The 16246-nt window shown below is 44.5% G+C and overlaps 2 protein-coding genes across 5 annotated transcripts in view; one reads left to right on the forward strand and one right to left on the reverse strand.

Annotated features, from left to right (window-relative positions):
- zdhhc14 (zDHHC palmitoyltransferase 14) overlaps nucleotides 1-2821 on the reverse strand; it is a 96599-nt gene extending 93778 nt beyond the window's left edge. For all 4 annotated transcript variants that reach the window (XM_088626588.1, XM_088626586.1, XM_088626587.1 and 1 more), the window contains exon 1: nucleotides 2315-2821. In XM_088626588.1, coding sequence (XP_088482714.1) covers nucleotides 2315-2550 — 236 coding nt within the window. In that variant the 5' untranslated portion in view covers nucleotides 2551-2821. The remainder of the gene's footprint in view (nucleotides 1-2314) is intronic.
- A 2388-nt stretch (nucleotides 2822-5209) lies between these two features.
- On the forward strand, nucleotides 5210-15951 carry tmem242 (transmembrane protein 242). The gene is made up of 4 exons (XM_088626594.1): nucleotides 5210-5362; nucleotides 6107-6207; nucleotides 9231-9368; nucleotides 15272-15951. The coding sequence occupies exons 1-4, from the start codon at nucleotides 5266-5268 to the stop codon at nucleotides 15383-15385; spliced, it is 450 nt and encodes a 149-aa protein (XP_088482720.1). The 5' UTR covers nucleotides 5210-5265; the 3' UTR covers nucleotides 15386-15951.
- Nucleotides 15952-16246: the final 295 nt, after the last annotated feature.

Here is a 16246-nt window from a genome sequence, read left to right on the forward strand (position 1 = left end):
AGCAAGAGACTCGACATCTTGTACGCTCAAGAAATACAGCTGCCCCTTTGGCCCCCTGATGCAGAGCAGAGCGCATGCAGCGAAAACAGCTAAAACAAACAGATTCATGCTCCAGCATGAGCGCGCCACATGGCGCACGGGAAACCTGCGGGCTCAGCAGCAGCCTCTGCCTTCACCCAGTGCGATGAGCCCCTGCAAGAGACACCCGCGCGAGGAATCTCTGCGATCCTTAAGCCCCTATCCACTGGACCACCTTGTACGGCACGGGTGCTCACACACAAGAGCAGGCCCTTGCACCAGTCTCGCGCGCTGGGCCTTTTCAGGGGCGAACGGAGCCGGGGACCACATCCAGCCTCCGTATCGGCTTTGACCCCGCGGCTGGCCGGCCTGTTCCACACTCCTGCCGCCCTTTCAGCAAAGGGGGCAAGGTTCCGGACGAAAAACTTCCGAGTCCTGCCTTCCGCTGGGGAAGGGAACCCGCTGCAGGCAACAGACAATCCACACACTTGGTACACATGGCGGTACACTCTCAATGCAAACCTCAGCACAGAAGGCAAAGTGGTAAAAGAAAGATGCAGCTTGTTTTTCTGCTCAGGGGACTGAATTACAGAGAGGGAAAAAAGAAAAAGCTCACGTTAGGACAGGGGAAACACTAAGCTTACGCTCATCCTGAAAGGGAAACACGTGTACGCCTGCAAGGGAATTTGCTCCGGCGTTGATTTATTTGTCACAGATTCCTAATATGCCGGGCTTTCGCTTTCTGATGTTGGGGGGTGGTTGGACCCAGCTAAGGTCACAGGCGAAGCGTGTTTCCTGGACTTCCTCGCCTACCTCCCACCGAGAGTTTCACGCCGCGGAGCGCAGGAGCCCCGCCAGTCCGCGCCACATCCACCGGGACTACAGCAAGGCGGCCTGGGGTGCGCTGGGAGAGAGACGACAGGAGGCAGAGAGCCCGCTGGCTCCCTGCCCACCTCCACCCAGAGCCACAGCCTCCTACCTCTCACCGGCACGTTTCGCAAGCTTGAAATTCAGAACACAGAAGGAGCCCGAGAAAATATCCGAGTTGATATTCTCTTAGCGGCAAACAACAACAACAACAACAACAAAAGCCTTTAAGGAGCCACAGAGCAAAACTGCAGCACACTGAAACATTGGGGTGAGCAGAAAACCAATATTAACTGGGAAATGAAAACGATGGAATGATCCAGAGATCAAGACAAAGCAACAGAAAAAAAACAAAACTCCAAGGAGCCCGAAGACTCCATCTCCATTATAAAGTTAACAACATCGTACAGTTTGCAAAGGAAATGAAGGCATCTGGCCTGTCAGGATAATTTGCTTCTCAGTAGTGAACTGATCCAAGGGTCTCCCCCAGCTGTTTCTTGAAAGAAGCCGGGGGGGGTATCATGTTTGACAACATGATGGGGCTCCTTTCTCCAGACACCCACAACCCCTTGGTGGAAAGAAAAGAAAGAAAAGACAACTCCGAGCACGGCAATTAGCTTCACCCAGAAGTGAGGATCCAAACGGAGGAACTACGTTTAAGTAAAAAGTAGCTCCCCTCTTAAAAAGATGGGAGCCGTGGTTAAAATTCCGACGGACGTTTCTCTTTCAAGCTCAGCCGGCATCTATTAATTCACTGTAAAGGCAAGTAAAAACCAGGATATCGCTCGCTGCTGTTCTAAGACACATTTGGAAGACATTTATTCAACCTCGGCTATAATTAGGAGTAGTCCAGAGAGCGCCAAGTAAGATCCAGATGCTGGGCACAGACCCACTCAAGTGTTCTCAGCGAGCAAGCCCAAGACACCCAATGAAGATCAAAACGCACGAAAAGTGATGCACTAACACTGAACATGTTAAGCCAAATATGTCTCACACCAGTTTGTAGGTCCCAAAACCAGTTCAATAATACACATTACAGAAGACAGTCCGTGGTATTAGTAGAACATCTCAGATCAAGGTAACTGATGTATAATTTTCGCTTTCCTAGCACATTAACGTCCCTTATTCGCACCAGATAACAATAAGGACCTCACGGCATACACACCCTGAATTCGGTGCCGTCTGTTTTCCTAGCAGACACCGCGAAACACCCAGCAGCATCAGGTGAAACAAAACGCACCTAATTCTCCCCCCCAAAGAAAAACACCCCCCTCAAACAGCTTTCCACGTCTTGTCATCGGCTTCCTCCTCGCAGAGAGGGGGGTGGGAATGCAAACATTTTGACGGGGTGTCCGTCCCCCCCACCACCCCAACCACATCAGCTCAAGAGCAGAAACGCCGCCGCACGCCTGCCGGTTTCAGGACTTACTCGAAAGCGAAGAAGAGTCCGCTGGTGACCACGATGAGGACCAGAGTCAGGTAGAAGACCCCCGTCTGCCTGCCCATCATAATCCTCCCATTGCAGTAGAATCTATTCCGGCCGGGGAAGGTTTCCCACTTTCTCCTGGGGACCTTCTTGTGCGGGGACTCCATGGGCGACGAGCTACGAGTGCTGATCTGGCGGTACCCGCAGTCTTTCATGGGCCCGCCACCCCCGGGAGACATTAATCACAGAATGAACCCCCCCTCCCCACCACCACCACCACCACCACGATCCGGGGGGGAGTCGCCGCGGCGAAAAGGAATCCAAACGGAGACTATAATCTTGTTTCTTCTTCTCCGGCAGCCGGTGGGTGACTCCGCATGATGGAAAGAGCAGAAGACTCAGGATCCGTGTGGGTTTCCACGCCTCGGGGCTGCCGTCTGGCGATGTTTGCCGTCTATCGGCTGGCGACTGTACGCACAAATCCAGCGGTTTCCACTGAAACAACCACCCTAAAAAAAAAAAAAAAAAAAAAAGCCTCGGTCGGGTCAGGTCGTGATCTCACCTCCACGTGTAGATTAGTTCCTGCACTTAGGTTTACGGTAAGCCCGTCCTCCGGTTTACTTGTTCAAGCAGACGCACCGTTAGCGCACAGACGCAGGTTTAACACTTGTCCCTTTCTGCTCATTTACAGCGCGTTACTTAGAAAGGCCACTGCAAAAATACGAAATTCCCCCATTTTGTTTAAATAACTCTTCCATGTTTGCCCACCCCCACCCCCCTGTGCATAGACACAACAGTACTACTTTGAATAAACTACTGATTAGTCCGGCCTCCTTGTAAAAATCCAGAGCTCCGAAGTTGTCCTACATCGAAGAAGTGGCCGTAACGATACTTCAGCAAGTCCTTCAGCGGCTCTTGAAGTTGTTTTTTTTTTTCTTTACGCCCGTCCACCTTTTAAAAAGTACCCTTAAAAAAAAAAACTTGCGCGTACAATCAGATAAGATTGAAGTGTTCAGTGACAGGCACGGGGTCCTTCCGATATCGCCGCTGCCGTTTCGCTTTGATAAGCGAGTAATGCGTCTCCCGAGCCGATCCCTGGAGGAGGTGTTTCCCTTTTTTTTTTAATCCACACGTTATCCTGGTTTGCTCCGAGCAGCAGTTAAAACTAAGAGCCACATCTTCACTCCAGACGGAGAAAAGCGTGAAGGACGCGTTTTATAAACATATGCATAAAAATGGCTTCATCCGTGCAGTAAGAACTGGGCGGGGGGGGGGGGGAGATTTACAGCCCCCAGCGCGTATCTGTACGAAATGCTCTGGTTTTTTACCACAGCTTCTGCGCTCCGACCGCCCTCATCCACATCTCCGAACCAATGCGCCACTAACCTCCTGTAGCATTGTCACAGAAACACCGCCTCGAAAGCTATTTCCTACGCTTCCATCCCAGCACGCTTTTAAAAGTTGCAACATCGTCAGCTCGAATGCCAAAAACGGGAACGTTTGTCGTTTTAATCGTCCGAAAGGAAAACGCATTCCCACTGCCGCCACCTTCACGCAATCCGGAGCTCGCTGCAACTAATAAACAAGGCGGCCAAGTCGCCTTGGAGGAGGCAGCGCGGGGGATCACGGGAAGTGGAGTACTTCACGGCCCCGCCCTCCGTGCCGAGAGAACGCGAGGTTTGATGGGGGGGGACTACAACTCCCGACACCCCGATAAACCGAACACATTCACACACCTTTCCCCACGCGCTTAGCGTCCTATTATAACGGCTCCTTCTTCTCAGTGTACCGTACGAGGGGCCCTGGTTATTAGCACAAATGCGCGAAACGCAGTTCAATTCCACATCCTGAAGTATTTTCAGTTAATTTGTTTTGGAAAATGTATGAGTCCCTCCGTTTAAAAACAATATTAGACGCTCTTCCTGCTGGGGTATCTAAATCTACTCTGAACAAACTGCAGTACGTCCAAAATTCAGCAGCCAGAATCCTGACCAGGTCTAGTGCAAGTGTTCACATTACTCCTATCCTGGAGTCCTTGCACTGGCTTCTGGTCAAATTCCGCGTAGACTTTAAAATCCTCATGCTCACCTATAAGGCTCTGCATAGCTTGGCACCTCAGTACCTGTCTGAACTATTATCGCCCTACTCCCCACCTCGCAACCTTCGCTCTTCTAATTCTGCTCTCCTTACTGTCCCCCAAGCCCGTCTACATTGTATGGGCGACAGGGCCTTCTCCTGTTATGCCCCCAAGCTCTGTAACTCTCTCCCCAAGGATATCAGAGAGTCACCTTCTCTAAACTCCTTCAAATCCAGACTCAAAACCCTCTTCTTTAGAAAAGCCTTTACTTAACTGGTTCCTTTCTTCACCCCCCTGCTTTTCGTAGTACCACCATCCACGGTCTCCTGTATATATTGTAACTGTGTTATATCATGTGTATTCTTTTTATTTATTGTTGTTGTCATTCTGTAAAGTGCTTTGAGACGCCACCTTTAAAGGCGCTATATAAAATAAAGTTTTTCATTATTATTATTATTATTATTATTATTATTATTATTAATAATAATAATAATAATAATAATAACAACAATATTAGAGTTGTATTTATATATCGTTACATACCTAATATGCAACGATTAAGCCAAAAAAAAAACATACCCACCTCCTCTAACTTCCTTTTATAATGTTTGCTTTTATTTATTGCCCGAGTAGAATATGAAGTCCATTTTGCGCATAATTGCGTTAACATATTTTCAAAAAAAATGAATAGTTTTAAAATCTCCCAAAGGATCGAAATTAAGGCACAGAGCCTCAAATGGCAATTAAAGGTCAAATTCACAGTAAGTAAGAAAACAATCGTCTTTTAAATACGACGTGAGTTGTCCCTAGGAATGTTTCTTAGTACCTGTTGTTGTCGTCGGAAGACTTTCTGTGTAGGAACAACGCTACTCCCGGCATGACAGCCCCGCAAGAAGAAGGATTTAGCAAAGTCAGTGCTGAATGTACTGCAGCGTCAGGCGAAAGTGAAGAAAACAAGCTTATGTTATTAAAAGGTTGGGATTTATATGTGTATACTCCTTCTTCTAAGTAGGCGGTTACTCCCTTTTTATTTTGAGCTAGTCGTACTCGGAACTACGCGTGGCTTCTCAGTACGTTGACATTGCAAGACACAGCAAGGTGTAGAAAGTTGTCATCCTGAATGGACTTTCTCAGTGACTTAGGATTTTACAAGTTCTGCACTGGACAGAAAGGACTGCCAAGCTGGGTTTGTTGCTTTCGATCCTGGGAAACGCAGGTCTTATGTTATTTTCTTTCCTGATGTCATTGCATCTTAGTTGCTGATTTGAGATTGAAACTCTCTTGTAAAATCAATTGTTGGTTTTGTTGTTAGTCTTGGAATGAAGTATTCATTCCATTCATGAAGTCCCCTGTGTTGTTGTTAGGTGGCAGAAAGAGCAGAAAAACAACGCATAAATCAATTTGAACCATTTCAGCGCAGTTCACCATTCCCCTGACTAGGCTGAACAGAGAGAGAATGGATGGATGTGTGAATTGAAGGCTTTGACTTGGGACATAATGGGACACAAACCAGACATTGTTGAATTATCACAACTCCCATCTGCAGTAAGACTCCCAAATCTCTAAACGTTGGGTTTGGACAAATGCTATTTTCATTCCTGATGTCATTTGCTGATTTGAGATTGAAACTCTCCTGTAAAATGAATTTTTGGTTTGGCTGTTAGTCTTGGAATGAAGTATCCATTCCATTCATGACGTCCCCTGGGTTGTTACTGTAGGTGGCCTTTTCCTTGGCGCCGTGGCTTCGGCCGGAGTGCTGGCGGGGTTCGGGACGACGCTGGCCGTGGCGAGGAAGAGGAGCCCGGAGTGGTTCAGTAAAGTACGTACCGGAGCGACAAGCAAAGTCCTCTATTGCAAGTCTTCACGGGGAAATCATGTTTATTTCAAATATTAAAAAAAAAAATCGTTTGCCTGGTTAAATTCAGCACACACTAATGTAACCTACAGTAACTTATCCGCAACCGCATGTTTCGGGTTTCTCCTTATAGAAATGTGCATTATAGTGCATTATAGAAATGTAATTTTTCTGAAAAAATGAACAGAGACAAGGTGGTCTTTTTCTGTTATGTGGCCTTTTTATTTAATCAATTTTAAGTAGCCCTGTTTGTAAAACACAAGAAAAATGAAACAACTGAAAAGATAACATACAATACCAGCAACATACTATAATACATACGTGTTTTGTAGTAATTAATTTAAGGGAAATTGTTTAGTTGTGTATGGATTAATCTGATGACTCTATTGTGATTCCAGTGGCTGCAGAGTGGTTACTCTAAATCCTGCCTTTCCTGGTGGGTTTCAAGAGGATTTAAAAGTGAGGCTGTGGGGGTTTGTACCCGTTATAGCCAGAACTGGCTTGGGATCATAGAGAAATAGAGTAGGATGGGTCTCTGATGGGTCTCACTTCAGCTTTGATTTGATTCTTCAACAAGTCACCCTGCTTTCATGCACAGTGTGATATGAGTAGTCCAGCGTCGGGTAGAGTCTTAAACCTAACCACCTGGCTCCTTTGTGTTGAGAACTAAAAAATCCACTCGCTGCGAAAAAAAGAAAGTTGTGTACATCAGTAAATACCTTTTTTTATATTTGTTAGAGTTTGGATGAACAAAGAGAGGTGCTGCCTTAGTACCAGATGGAGATTTCTACAGGACTATGAAGCACAGGTTCCAGCCATCTTGCCCGACATGTAGCCACCCTGAGTAATTTTATTAGATATTTGAACATAATCCTTTGTTATGTTTACAAAAGCACCTAGGAGCCAAACCCATGACCCTCTGGTCTGAAGTCTAGAGTTCTAATCACAGATCCATGCTGCCTTCCTTATTAGCTGATGCCTGTGTTGATAACATATAGATCTGAGTGAATAAATACTTCAGCGCACACCTCCTTCTGTTCGAATTGAGCAATTCTGTTCCTTGATATGAGCCCAGTGAAGACTTTACCTGATTGGATGCATTTGGAAAGGATCTGAACACAGCCTTTTTTGTACACAGTCAGTGACTGACTTACCAAAGAATAATGTTTTTTTTTGTTCAACTATTTACATTTTTTTTTATTTAAACACAAGGCTGTGGCTAATACATTGATTAACAAACATTAGAATGCATTTTACTCCAATTTTATATTTATTATTACGGTGAAAAATTCAAATGGTTGGTAGTATATTTTGAGTTTATGCGCAAGCAGATTAATTTTGATGAGCAAGAAAAAAATTAAAAAGATGTCGTTCAGGACTTTAAATAGACTGCCTATGCCTTCTTGGTCTATTTCAAAGCTTTAATCCACACATTTCTTCTGAAATGAGAGCTGTGAAATGGCAGATTTATTCTTGCATATATTGAGAAACTGTGATTTGAAGAAAGGATCTTGCAAAGTTGATTTCATTTTTAAGGCGCAGACCACACAGTGTACTCTTTGTTTTCCGAAAACTATTTTTAAGCTGAAGTTCCATCATTGTAAACATCAATTTGGGGAAAATATGCTTTTAATGTGGTAAAATTGGATTTTCAACAGAGAAGTATGTGGTTTTATGTTCAATTTTCTTTCGCTTGATAACAACATAAAGCACACGAGAAGCTGTGTTTCAGACAGTGAGGTCCTGTCTCTGTCCTGGAACTAATTTCCTGTCCTGGAGCCCTTAAGGATGTCCTGTGTTGTATCATCTCACACTTCGGTCAGGCTGGACAGCCTTTCAGAAATCATATGATCAAGGCTCGTGGGAAAAAAAGAGAACACTGCAGAGCCAATAGGGTTTCGTTCTCTGAGAGGGGCATGTGACTGTAATATATTTTATCATCAATTACAGTGGAGTAGGCTGGGAAGAACAGCTTTATTTAGGAGGACTTCCAGGTGTTGAGAACAAGATAAAAAATACACAAAAATGGCTCAATAAAATAAAATCAAGGAGATAAGTTTTTTGTTACCCCGTCACATCAAAAGTACAAGATCATCTTAAGCTCACGAAATGTATCTACTGTACCTCCCTCTCTTTTCCAGCTCCGCTTACACTGTGAAATGTGCTTTCATCCAAGGAGAATGCAAAACAAGAGTATCTTCTGGGCTGCCCCACTCTTGCCCTTTATCCAGGATTTACTGTGCATCGTGGGCCGGAATCGCTGTAAGACTGTACTGTGCTTTAGGATGGGAACAATTTGAGAGCAGAAAAACAACGCATAAATCAATTTGAACCATTTCAGCGCAGTTCACCATTCCCGACTAGGGCGAGCAGAGGGAGAATGGATGGATGTGTGAATTGAAGGCTTTGACTTGAGACATAATGGGACACAAACCAGACATGGCTGAAGTATCACAACTCCCATCTGCAGTAAGACTCCCAAATCTCCAAACAATATCCGCTGTCATTGAAAGAATGCCTGACATGAGACAGTCTCCTGTAGAACAGCATTTTTTATGTGGAAACATCCTGTTAAAGTTTTTCATGTTCCGGTGCTAAATGGAGTTTATAGTGAAGGCTCGGGAGGGATGAACAGCCAGGCTCAATCAGCCTCAGCTGTCAGTAGTTTGCAATCACACCTTGACATCATTTCTTACCTAAGATGCTATAAATACCTAAGTGATCCCCTTCTCTGCGTCGCATATACTGTATCTTTTTGCACCCCTCCTCCTCACTCTGCATGGGGGTCCCAGCCTCCCCGTGCTGTGGCCAACACGCCCCGCAGACCTTTCCAGCGCGCTTGATTCTCGGGGGGCATTATTCCGCCTGCGAGTTGGGTGCAAGCTCGGCCGGGCCGGTTTCTCCGCTCCGAGCTCCGCGGCAGTGGGAAGCAGGAAGTGCCGGCAGCTGGGCTGACCCTGTGCTGTGTCGTCCTCTCTCTGTTGCAGGGGGTGACAGCCACGGCGGCGGTGCCGGAGAGCGGGGCCTCCCTGGCCCTGCGGGCTCTGGGCTGGGGCTCCCTGTGGGCCTGCGGCGGGGTCGGCCTCATCAGCTGCGCTGCCTGGAAAGCGCTGGGGGTCCACAGCGTGAGTGTTCGCACGCGAGCCCGTCGGCGCATTGAGGCTTCTGTGGCCTTGTTTCTCCTGAGACACGGTTCTGCAGTTCAGTCCAGTTTAGTTGTCACACAGAATGCCCGAGTGCAGTGAAATGCTTCTTTGCACGCATGCTCCCATACAAAGACATTAAAGGAATCGCCAAAAACAACACAGAACAGCAGCAGCAACAGCAACAACAGCAAGTTAAATAACAAACAGCTTAAAAAAAAAAAACCTCAATTTGACAGCTTGTGGGAAGAATCTGGATCTCTGAATCTGGAGGTTCGTGCCTTTATGCTCCTATACCACTTACCAGAGGGAAGGGGGGGGAAAAGTGGGAAACCAGGATGACTGGTGTCCTTAGCGACACGTCCAGCCTTCCTGAGACTGCGAGATGCAAAAATGTCCACAGTAGAGGGGAGCTGTACTCCGGTGATGGACGGGGCTGACCTGATCACCCCCTGTAACGCTTTCCGGTCAGACAACGAGCTGCTGCCAAACCACACTGTAACCCCACACCTGAGCACACTCTCAATAGCGCACCTGTAAAATGTGCTAAGGACAGTTGAGGATAGACCAAAGTTTTTCAACTGTCTGAGAAAGCATGCCTTTTTCACTGTTCTCTTATCTGTGGAATGCTGATGAGCCCTAACACCTAGCTACCTCTGGCTGTTAACTTGGATTGTGTGTAGGTTAGTGTAAATTAGAAGTCTGTTTGATTGGTTCTGCTTTCTAGCATCGCAGAGAGGTGAGAGGTATTAATATCCGCTGGGAGGGCTCATTCTTAAAGCACCATGACCCCGGACAGTGTTCCAGGTTAGATCTGTTGCACTGTATGTTGTAAAAAATGAGATGGTTATCTTGTATGGGGAGGCAGCGAATCTGAAATTAAAGGGAAAAAGACTGAATATTATTAAAAGGGAGTTAACCGCAGTCCCAGTTTCTCAGACCGGTTCTTAAGCCTCGGTAACAGAATAAATTCATTGACACGATGGAAAGAAATGACAAATTCCAAATGAAGCACAAAACCCTGGACTTTGTGAAGGTACTGTACGTTGCCATGTTGTTGCAAACTCGCATTCAAGTTCCCCACCAACTGACGTGACGCAGCCGTTCCTGCTCACTAGTCACTGTAACGGCCGATGTAATGCGATGTACGAGCAAATAAAGATGGGTTGTGCAGTAGACGTTTCACTGCAGAAAGTCTCCAACGCGACCTGCAGGCGGAGTGAACAAGTAAGGTCCGTTTATCGGTAAAACCCTCTCGAAGTCGAAAGCAATATTTCTACCGGATTAAAAGAGTTGTATCCGCAGCCCTGCTAGTTTACAATGCCGTAGGGCCGCTCTAGCTCCCCAGGTGTTTTATTGCCTCATTCTGAATCGTAGAACATGCTGCTGCGCATACCTGGAAATTGAATCAGAATCGTGATGTGAATTGGAGCTTTTACCAGCTACTGTGTAACTTTTACTTGCGGTTTGAAACGCACTCATCAATGCCGATTCTTTCTAGCCCAAAAATACAAAAATAGCCCTGCAGATCCCCTTTAAGACGATGCCCTTTATCCAATATATCAAGTACAAAACAGTGTATATCAATATCAAGTATCAACACATATAAAAGGAAAGGCAGCTGTTCATAAAATGTCACAAATGGCATTCCCATGATGAGCTTCAAGAACTGAAATAAAAGGCTTCTGAGTTACAGTAACTAAACGAAAATAATGAGAAGTTGTACAGCCTCTCGGTGGAGCCCGAGCAGGGTGGGTGGAGGAGCTGGGGGGGGCAGGACGTCGGGCAGGGAGCTCCCTGTTCCTCGGGTACCAGGGAGGGGGTTCGCCCACATGGGTGGCAAGGAGAAACCAAGCTACCAGGAGTCCAGCCGAAGAGGAGCAGACAGGCCAGCCTGGGGTATTGGGTGTTGGAAATCCAGGGTCTTAAACAGCCTATGAGCAGACAAAGGTAGCTGGTGAAGAGGGGCTGCAGACAAGACGGGCAAAGGGAATATTATTCCCTTTTTACTGTTCCATTGCCTTTTCTGATCCTTCGCGTCTGTTTGCACGGGTTGTCCAACTTTGGAATTTCACTATATATTAATGGCGATATTCTACTTTCTCTTTATAATAATAATATATATATATAAAATAATTTTAAAAATAAAAGATTAATAATCTCTTGTCAGGGAAAAAGAACATCAATAACAGTACCTTTCTGGTTACCTGGTTAGATATGGGACGATCACAGATGTGAGATAGACATCATATTATAGTGGAGTATTACTCTCAAAGTTGGCAAAAGAAAGATCTTGATTCTGTTGTTTAATGTTAAATTACACAAAGTACTCCATTGTTCGTGGTGATTATCTGGGGGCTGTGTGTTCCAGACAAGCTTTCTTCACAGCCCCTCATCCCAAGGCTAAAGTGAAAGGTTGACACTGTACCGTTCATGTTTCTGGGAGGGAATTCTTTTTTTTTTTTTTCCGACGTCGGACCTCTTCCAGTTATTTCTGCTCATCGGTATTTGTCACATGCAGCATAAACTGCCGAGACAACAAATAGCCTTTGAAAAAGCCTTGTCAAGCTGCACGTCAGGGAATGTGAGGAATGGAGCTCTGGTCGGCAAGCTTGCTTGCGGGCAGCAAGGCCCTTGCGAGACTGAGCTGCGCCCCTGGCTCTTGTACCTCCCCGCAGTCGGCTCCGAGACACCTTGTCAGAAGCGATTTTCCTGGGGTGACTTCGATGTTTCCCAAACCAAGTCCTGAAGTCACGCCCAGGCTTGGACCCCTTATTTACATAACCCCTCGTATTTGAACTACGAACGTCTAACAAAATCTGGTTCGGCTGTTAAAAAGTTGGAAATTCAATTTCAGTTTTGTAACGGTACAGAAATAAAATGGTATTGTTACTTCAAAAATATGAAAGCTTTTGGGAACTTTTTTGTTCTCCAAATCGTCTGAAGAACACTGTTCTGGGAGGGAATAATAAGAAGACCAGGGTTGTTAAGTGGCTTAGGTTCAGCACAGTTGGACTGTGAGGAGCACAGGGTAGGATGAGAAACAGTGATAACTGATAAACATTGACTGTACAATTGAAGTACTCTGGGGAGGTTTTGTGCTTACTGGTTTCCTCTTTACATTTATGGAGTCTGGTTTTCAGTAATAACTGAACAAGCATATCTACAGTAATGGGGACTGGTTTCCAGTGATAACTAAGCAGGTCTATTTCCAGCAGTGGAGACTGGTTTCCAGTGATAACTGAACAAGCATCTCTACAGTAGTGTAGACTGGTTTCCAGTGATAGCTGAGCAGGCCTCTTTCCAGTAATGGAGACTGGTTTCCAGTGATAACTGAACAAGCATCTCTACAGTAACGGAGACTGGTTTCCAGTGATAACTGAAACTCTTTCCAGTTATAGAGACTGGTTTCCAGTGATAACCGAACAAGCATCTCTACAGTAGTGTAGACTGGTTTCCAGTGATAACCGAACAAGCATCTCTACAGTAGTGTAGACTGGTTTCCAGTAATGGCTGGGGAAGCCTGTGTGCAGTGGTGGGAGTCTCCCTCCTAGTGACAGCTGAGCAGGGCCGTGTGCAGTGATGGCTCCTGTCTCCTAGAAGGTGTTTGACTTTCCTGCCTCTCACCACACTCCTCCACTCTCCAGTCCCCCAGCCAGCTGGAGCCTGACTCACTCCCACCAGCGAAAGAATACACTTCACCACTTACAGCGCTCAAAATAACCTCGCTCACTAAAAGCCAAAGTGAGTCATTAATGCGTGAGAGTAGTCAATGGTGTACATACTGTATGTAGGTTTCTGTAAATTCCACTTGAGAAAGGAAATGGTTACCGAGAAAGGAAATGGTTACCGAAAAAGCGAATTTCTCCAATGTACGTTTTGTGGATCTTTTTTAAATTAAAATATGCTAATGCCAATATGAAGGGTTTTTCATAAACCCATTAGAATGTGTCAATGCAGATGATAGATGTCAAAACATGCGCATCTGGCATCAAAAATGAACAAGTAATAGGTTTATTCCATGCTGAAAAAAAGAAGAGAGAAAACACAATGTTTTGGCCGTGGAGCCTTCTTCAGGTGTGAGAGAGACTAAGCATTCATCAAAAATGAATGCTTAGCTGATATTAACCTGAAGGTTTATGTCCTCTGTTCATCACAAGAGAAATAAGGAGAGCCAAAACAGCACAGGATTGCCTGACTGCAACATGGAGCTTCTTTATTTTGACATGTGTATGTCATGCTCTGTTGGGGGTGTTCTCAGTATTTGTAATTGAACCCCTGTATTTCAGAGTATTAAGTGCTGCTTCAGTTGTGGCCTCTTCAATCTGTAGCGGAAACCGGGCACAGCAAGCAGCACCACTGTGCGAGTTGTCATTTTCACGATCAGTATGTAAGGACACAGGCTGTGTTCAAACTTGGCAATCAACTGGGATGGAAAGGGTCAGAATTTGAGCAGTCCTGGTTTAGACATTGTTTTAATTCTCTGAACTACCTGTCTGTGGTAATGAATTTTTTTATAAGTGATTTTATATGAGCTTTCAGAATGTGTTTTAATATGTGAAAGCTCTAACGATTCCGTACAGGTGTTACCTTGGCTGGACTGAGCTAATTAGTGGGGTACCACAGGGATCAGTACTGGGACTATTGATTTGTACCTATGAGTACTGATTATTTTTATCAATACATGGTACAGGCAGTGGGCTCATTCTCACCTAATACAAGAAGTACACTATGAGTAATACTAGAAGGAACAGAAGAAATTCAGATCCGGGCAGACTTCTGGCAAATTAAATTTACATTTATCTATGTTAAGGTTTTACAGGGGAGTCTCACTCCTAGTGATGGTTGACCAGGGCTGTGTGCAAGCAGCAAAACCGCGGGTTTCAGGATGTAAAATATTGGTGGTATTGAACTAGAAGCACATTATGAGTAAGATAACAGGGTTTATGTTGACTAATCGCTTTCCTCATCTGAACGATAAGTGGTTTTATGTTGAATCATCACTTTCCTTATGTAGCACAGAACGGAGGATCAATATAATGTCTAATAATATGTTTGTATATATATAAGTGTAGGATTCAAGTTAAGAGAAGTAAAATTAAAATCACATAATGTGGTACTTGGTCTCACTGTGAAGACTGTACTCATTGCTGGTCACCACTCCCTAAAAGAACAAGAAAGATATTGCTTTTCTAGAGGGAATGCAAACAAGGCAACTAAATTCCCCTTTAGCCTGGATCAGAGAAGATTATTGATTGATTTAAAGATTCAGAATTATTGATCAAGTCAGCAGCAAAATCAATGATAACACAAGGCCTTTACAAGCATTTGGTATAGAAAACCAAAGACAGGTTCTTAGTCATGATGTTCAAACGTCTCTCATTTGTAACTTTCTTTACATGTTTCAAGTGTTAGAACTGCTATACTTGCATTTCTGGTGAGAATCTAGATGTGTTTCCATGTATCTGTTAATTGTATAATGTGGCCTTTTCATTCCCATGATTTTATCCATCCTCTGTAACTGCACGTTAAACTCTTCTTGATTGCATTTTGCTGCTTCTTTCAAAGAAGAAAACGTTTGCTCCTATAACAGCGTCTGCAGGCACAGATTCAGAAGAAAAGGTCCATTCCTTCATGGCAGCTAGTGGTTCGCTGCAATGTGCTAACTATTTTTAAAAAAAGAATATTGCCATCATTTAGGACCACATGTGCTCTCCCATCATGCCGTGAGGAAGAACTATTGCTCTGAAACACTGGCAGTATTTATCCTTGTTTTAAAGCTGAAATTGATAAAGAGGTTTTATAGCACGCCTCTTGAACTTCTACTGCAAAAAATGTCTGTAATGTCTGTGCACTTACAAACCTGAAATGCTTTTCTCTGACAGTTGAAAGAGTTTCGGGAAAAGATGCAGTCGATCTTCCCAGCTATCTCAAGAAACGACGGCGGCCAGGAAAATGAAAATCCCTTCAGCTGGGAGTCTCTCTTCAAGTCGAAGTGAAATGACATGATCTTTGTGACTGTAGCATCCTTTTTCCCTCTTTCCGCCTGTGAGCTGCTGGCCTGACGACATCTGGGGACCCAGTTCTCTTGTCCTTCATGTCCTTCTGTGCCGTGGAGAAGGACTTTCTGAAACAGCCAGAGGGCTTAGTGCCTTTTAGCAAAGTCACTGATAAACCGAGTGACTTTTACAAACACAGAGCAGCTCACACAGTAGGACACAGTGTGTTTTGGACACGAGTATGAAATATCATTCTGAAAGACTTATTTCTGTCAAGCTAAAAACCAGAAGTCACAACCTTCCAGCTGAACACTGTGTCTTCCCTCTTGTACAAGCAGGGAGAACCGTATCATCAGGAACAGTTGTTTTTTTAAAGACTAGGATGAAGCAGAAAGATTAAATGTGAGTAATCCCAAGGTTTCCAAGCATTTTACATTCTATGGATTTTTTAATTTCTCTGTTTTTTTTCCCCCACAAATACTTTGTGAATAACAACTGATTGTATTTATTGAAATGAGGATATGGTGAGTAGTGCGTATAAATAAACTTCACATCTGTGAATTAAATTCAAAGTTTGAGTCTATTTATTTCAGGTTCTTTTGTGGGATACGAAAAAGGACAGTTGCGTTGAATGGGATTCTCTATTACAGTTACAGTACGTTCTGAATTTGGTCACTTAGATTTGCACACACAAAATATTAACAGCAATCGGACACGGTTTAATAACTGCACTTGTGGAATTTTAAGTTATCAAATTAAATATAATTTCATCATTTTCAGAAATGTTGGGTGTGATATTTATATCTACAGTATGACAAGTATAAATTGCGATAGAAAAAATCTTAGTTTTCAGTACAGTAG

This window comes from Lepisosteus platostomus, chromosome 3 (assembly GCF_059453375.1).
Source record: "Lepisosteus platostomus isolate fLepPlt1 chromosome 3, fLepPlt1.hap1, whole genome shotgun sequence".
NCBI lineage: Eukaryota > Metazoa > Chordata > Actinopteri > Semionotiformes > Lepisosteidae > Lepisosteus > Lepisosteus platostomus.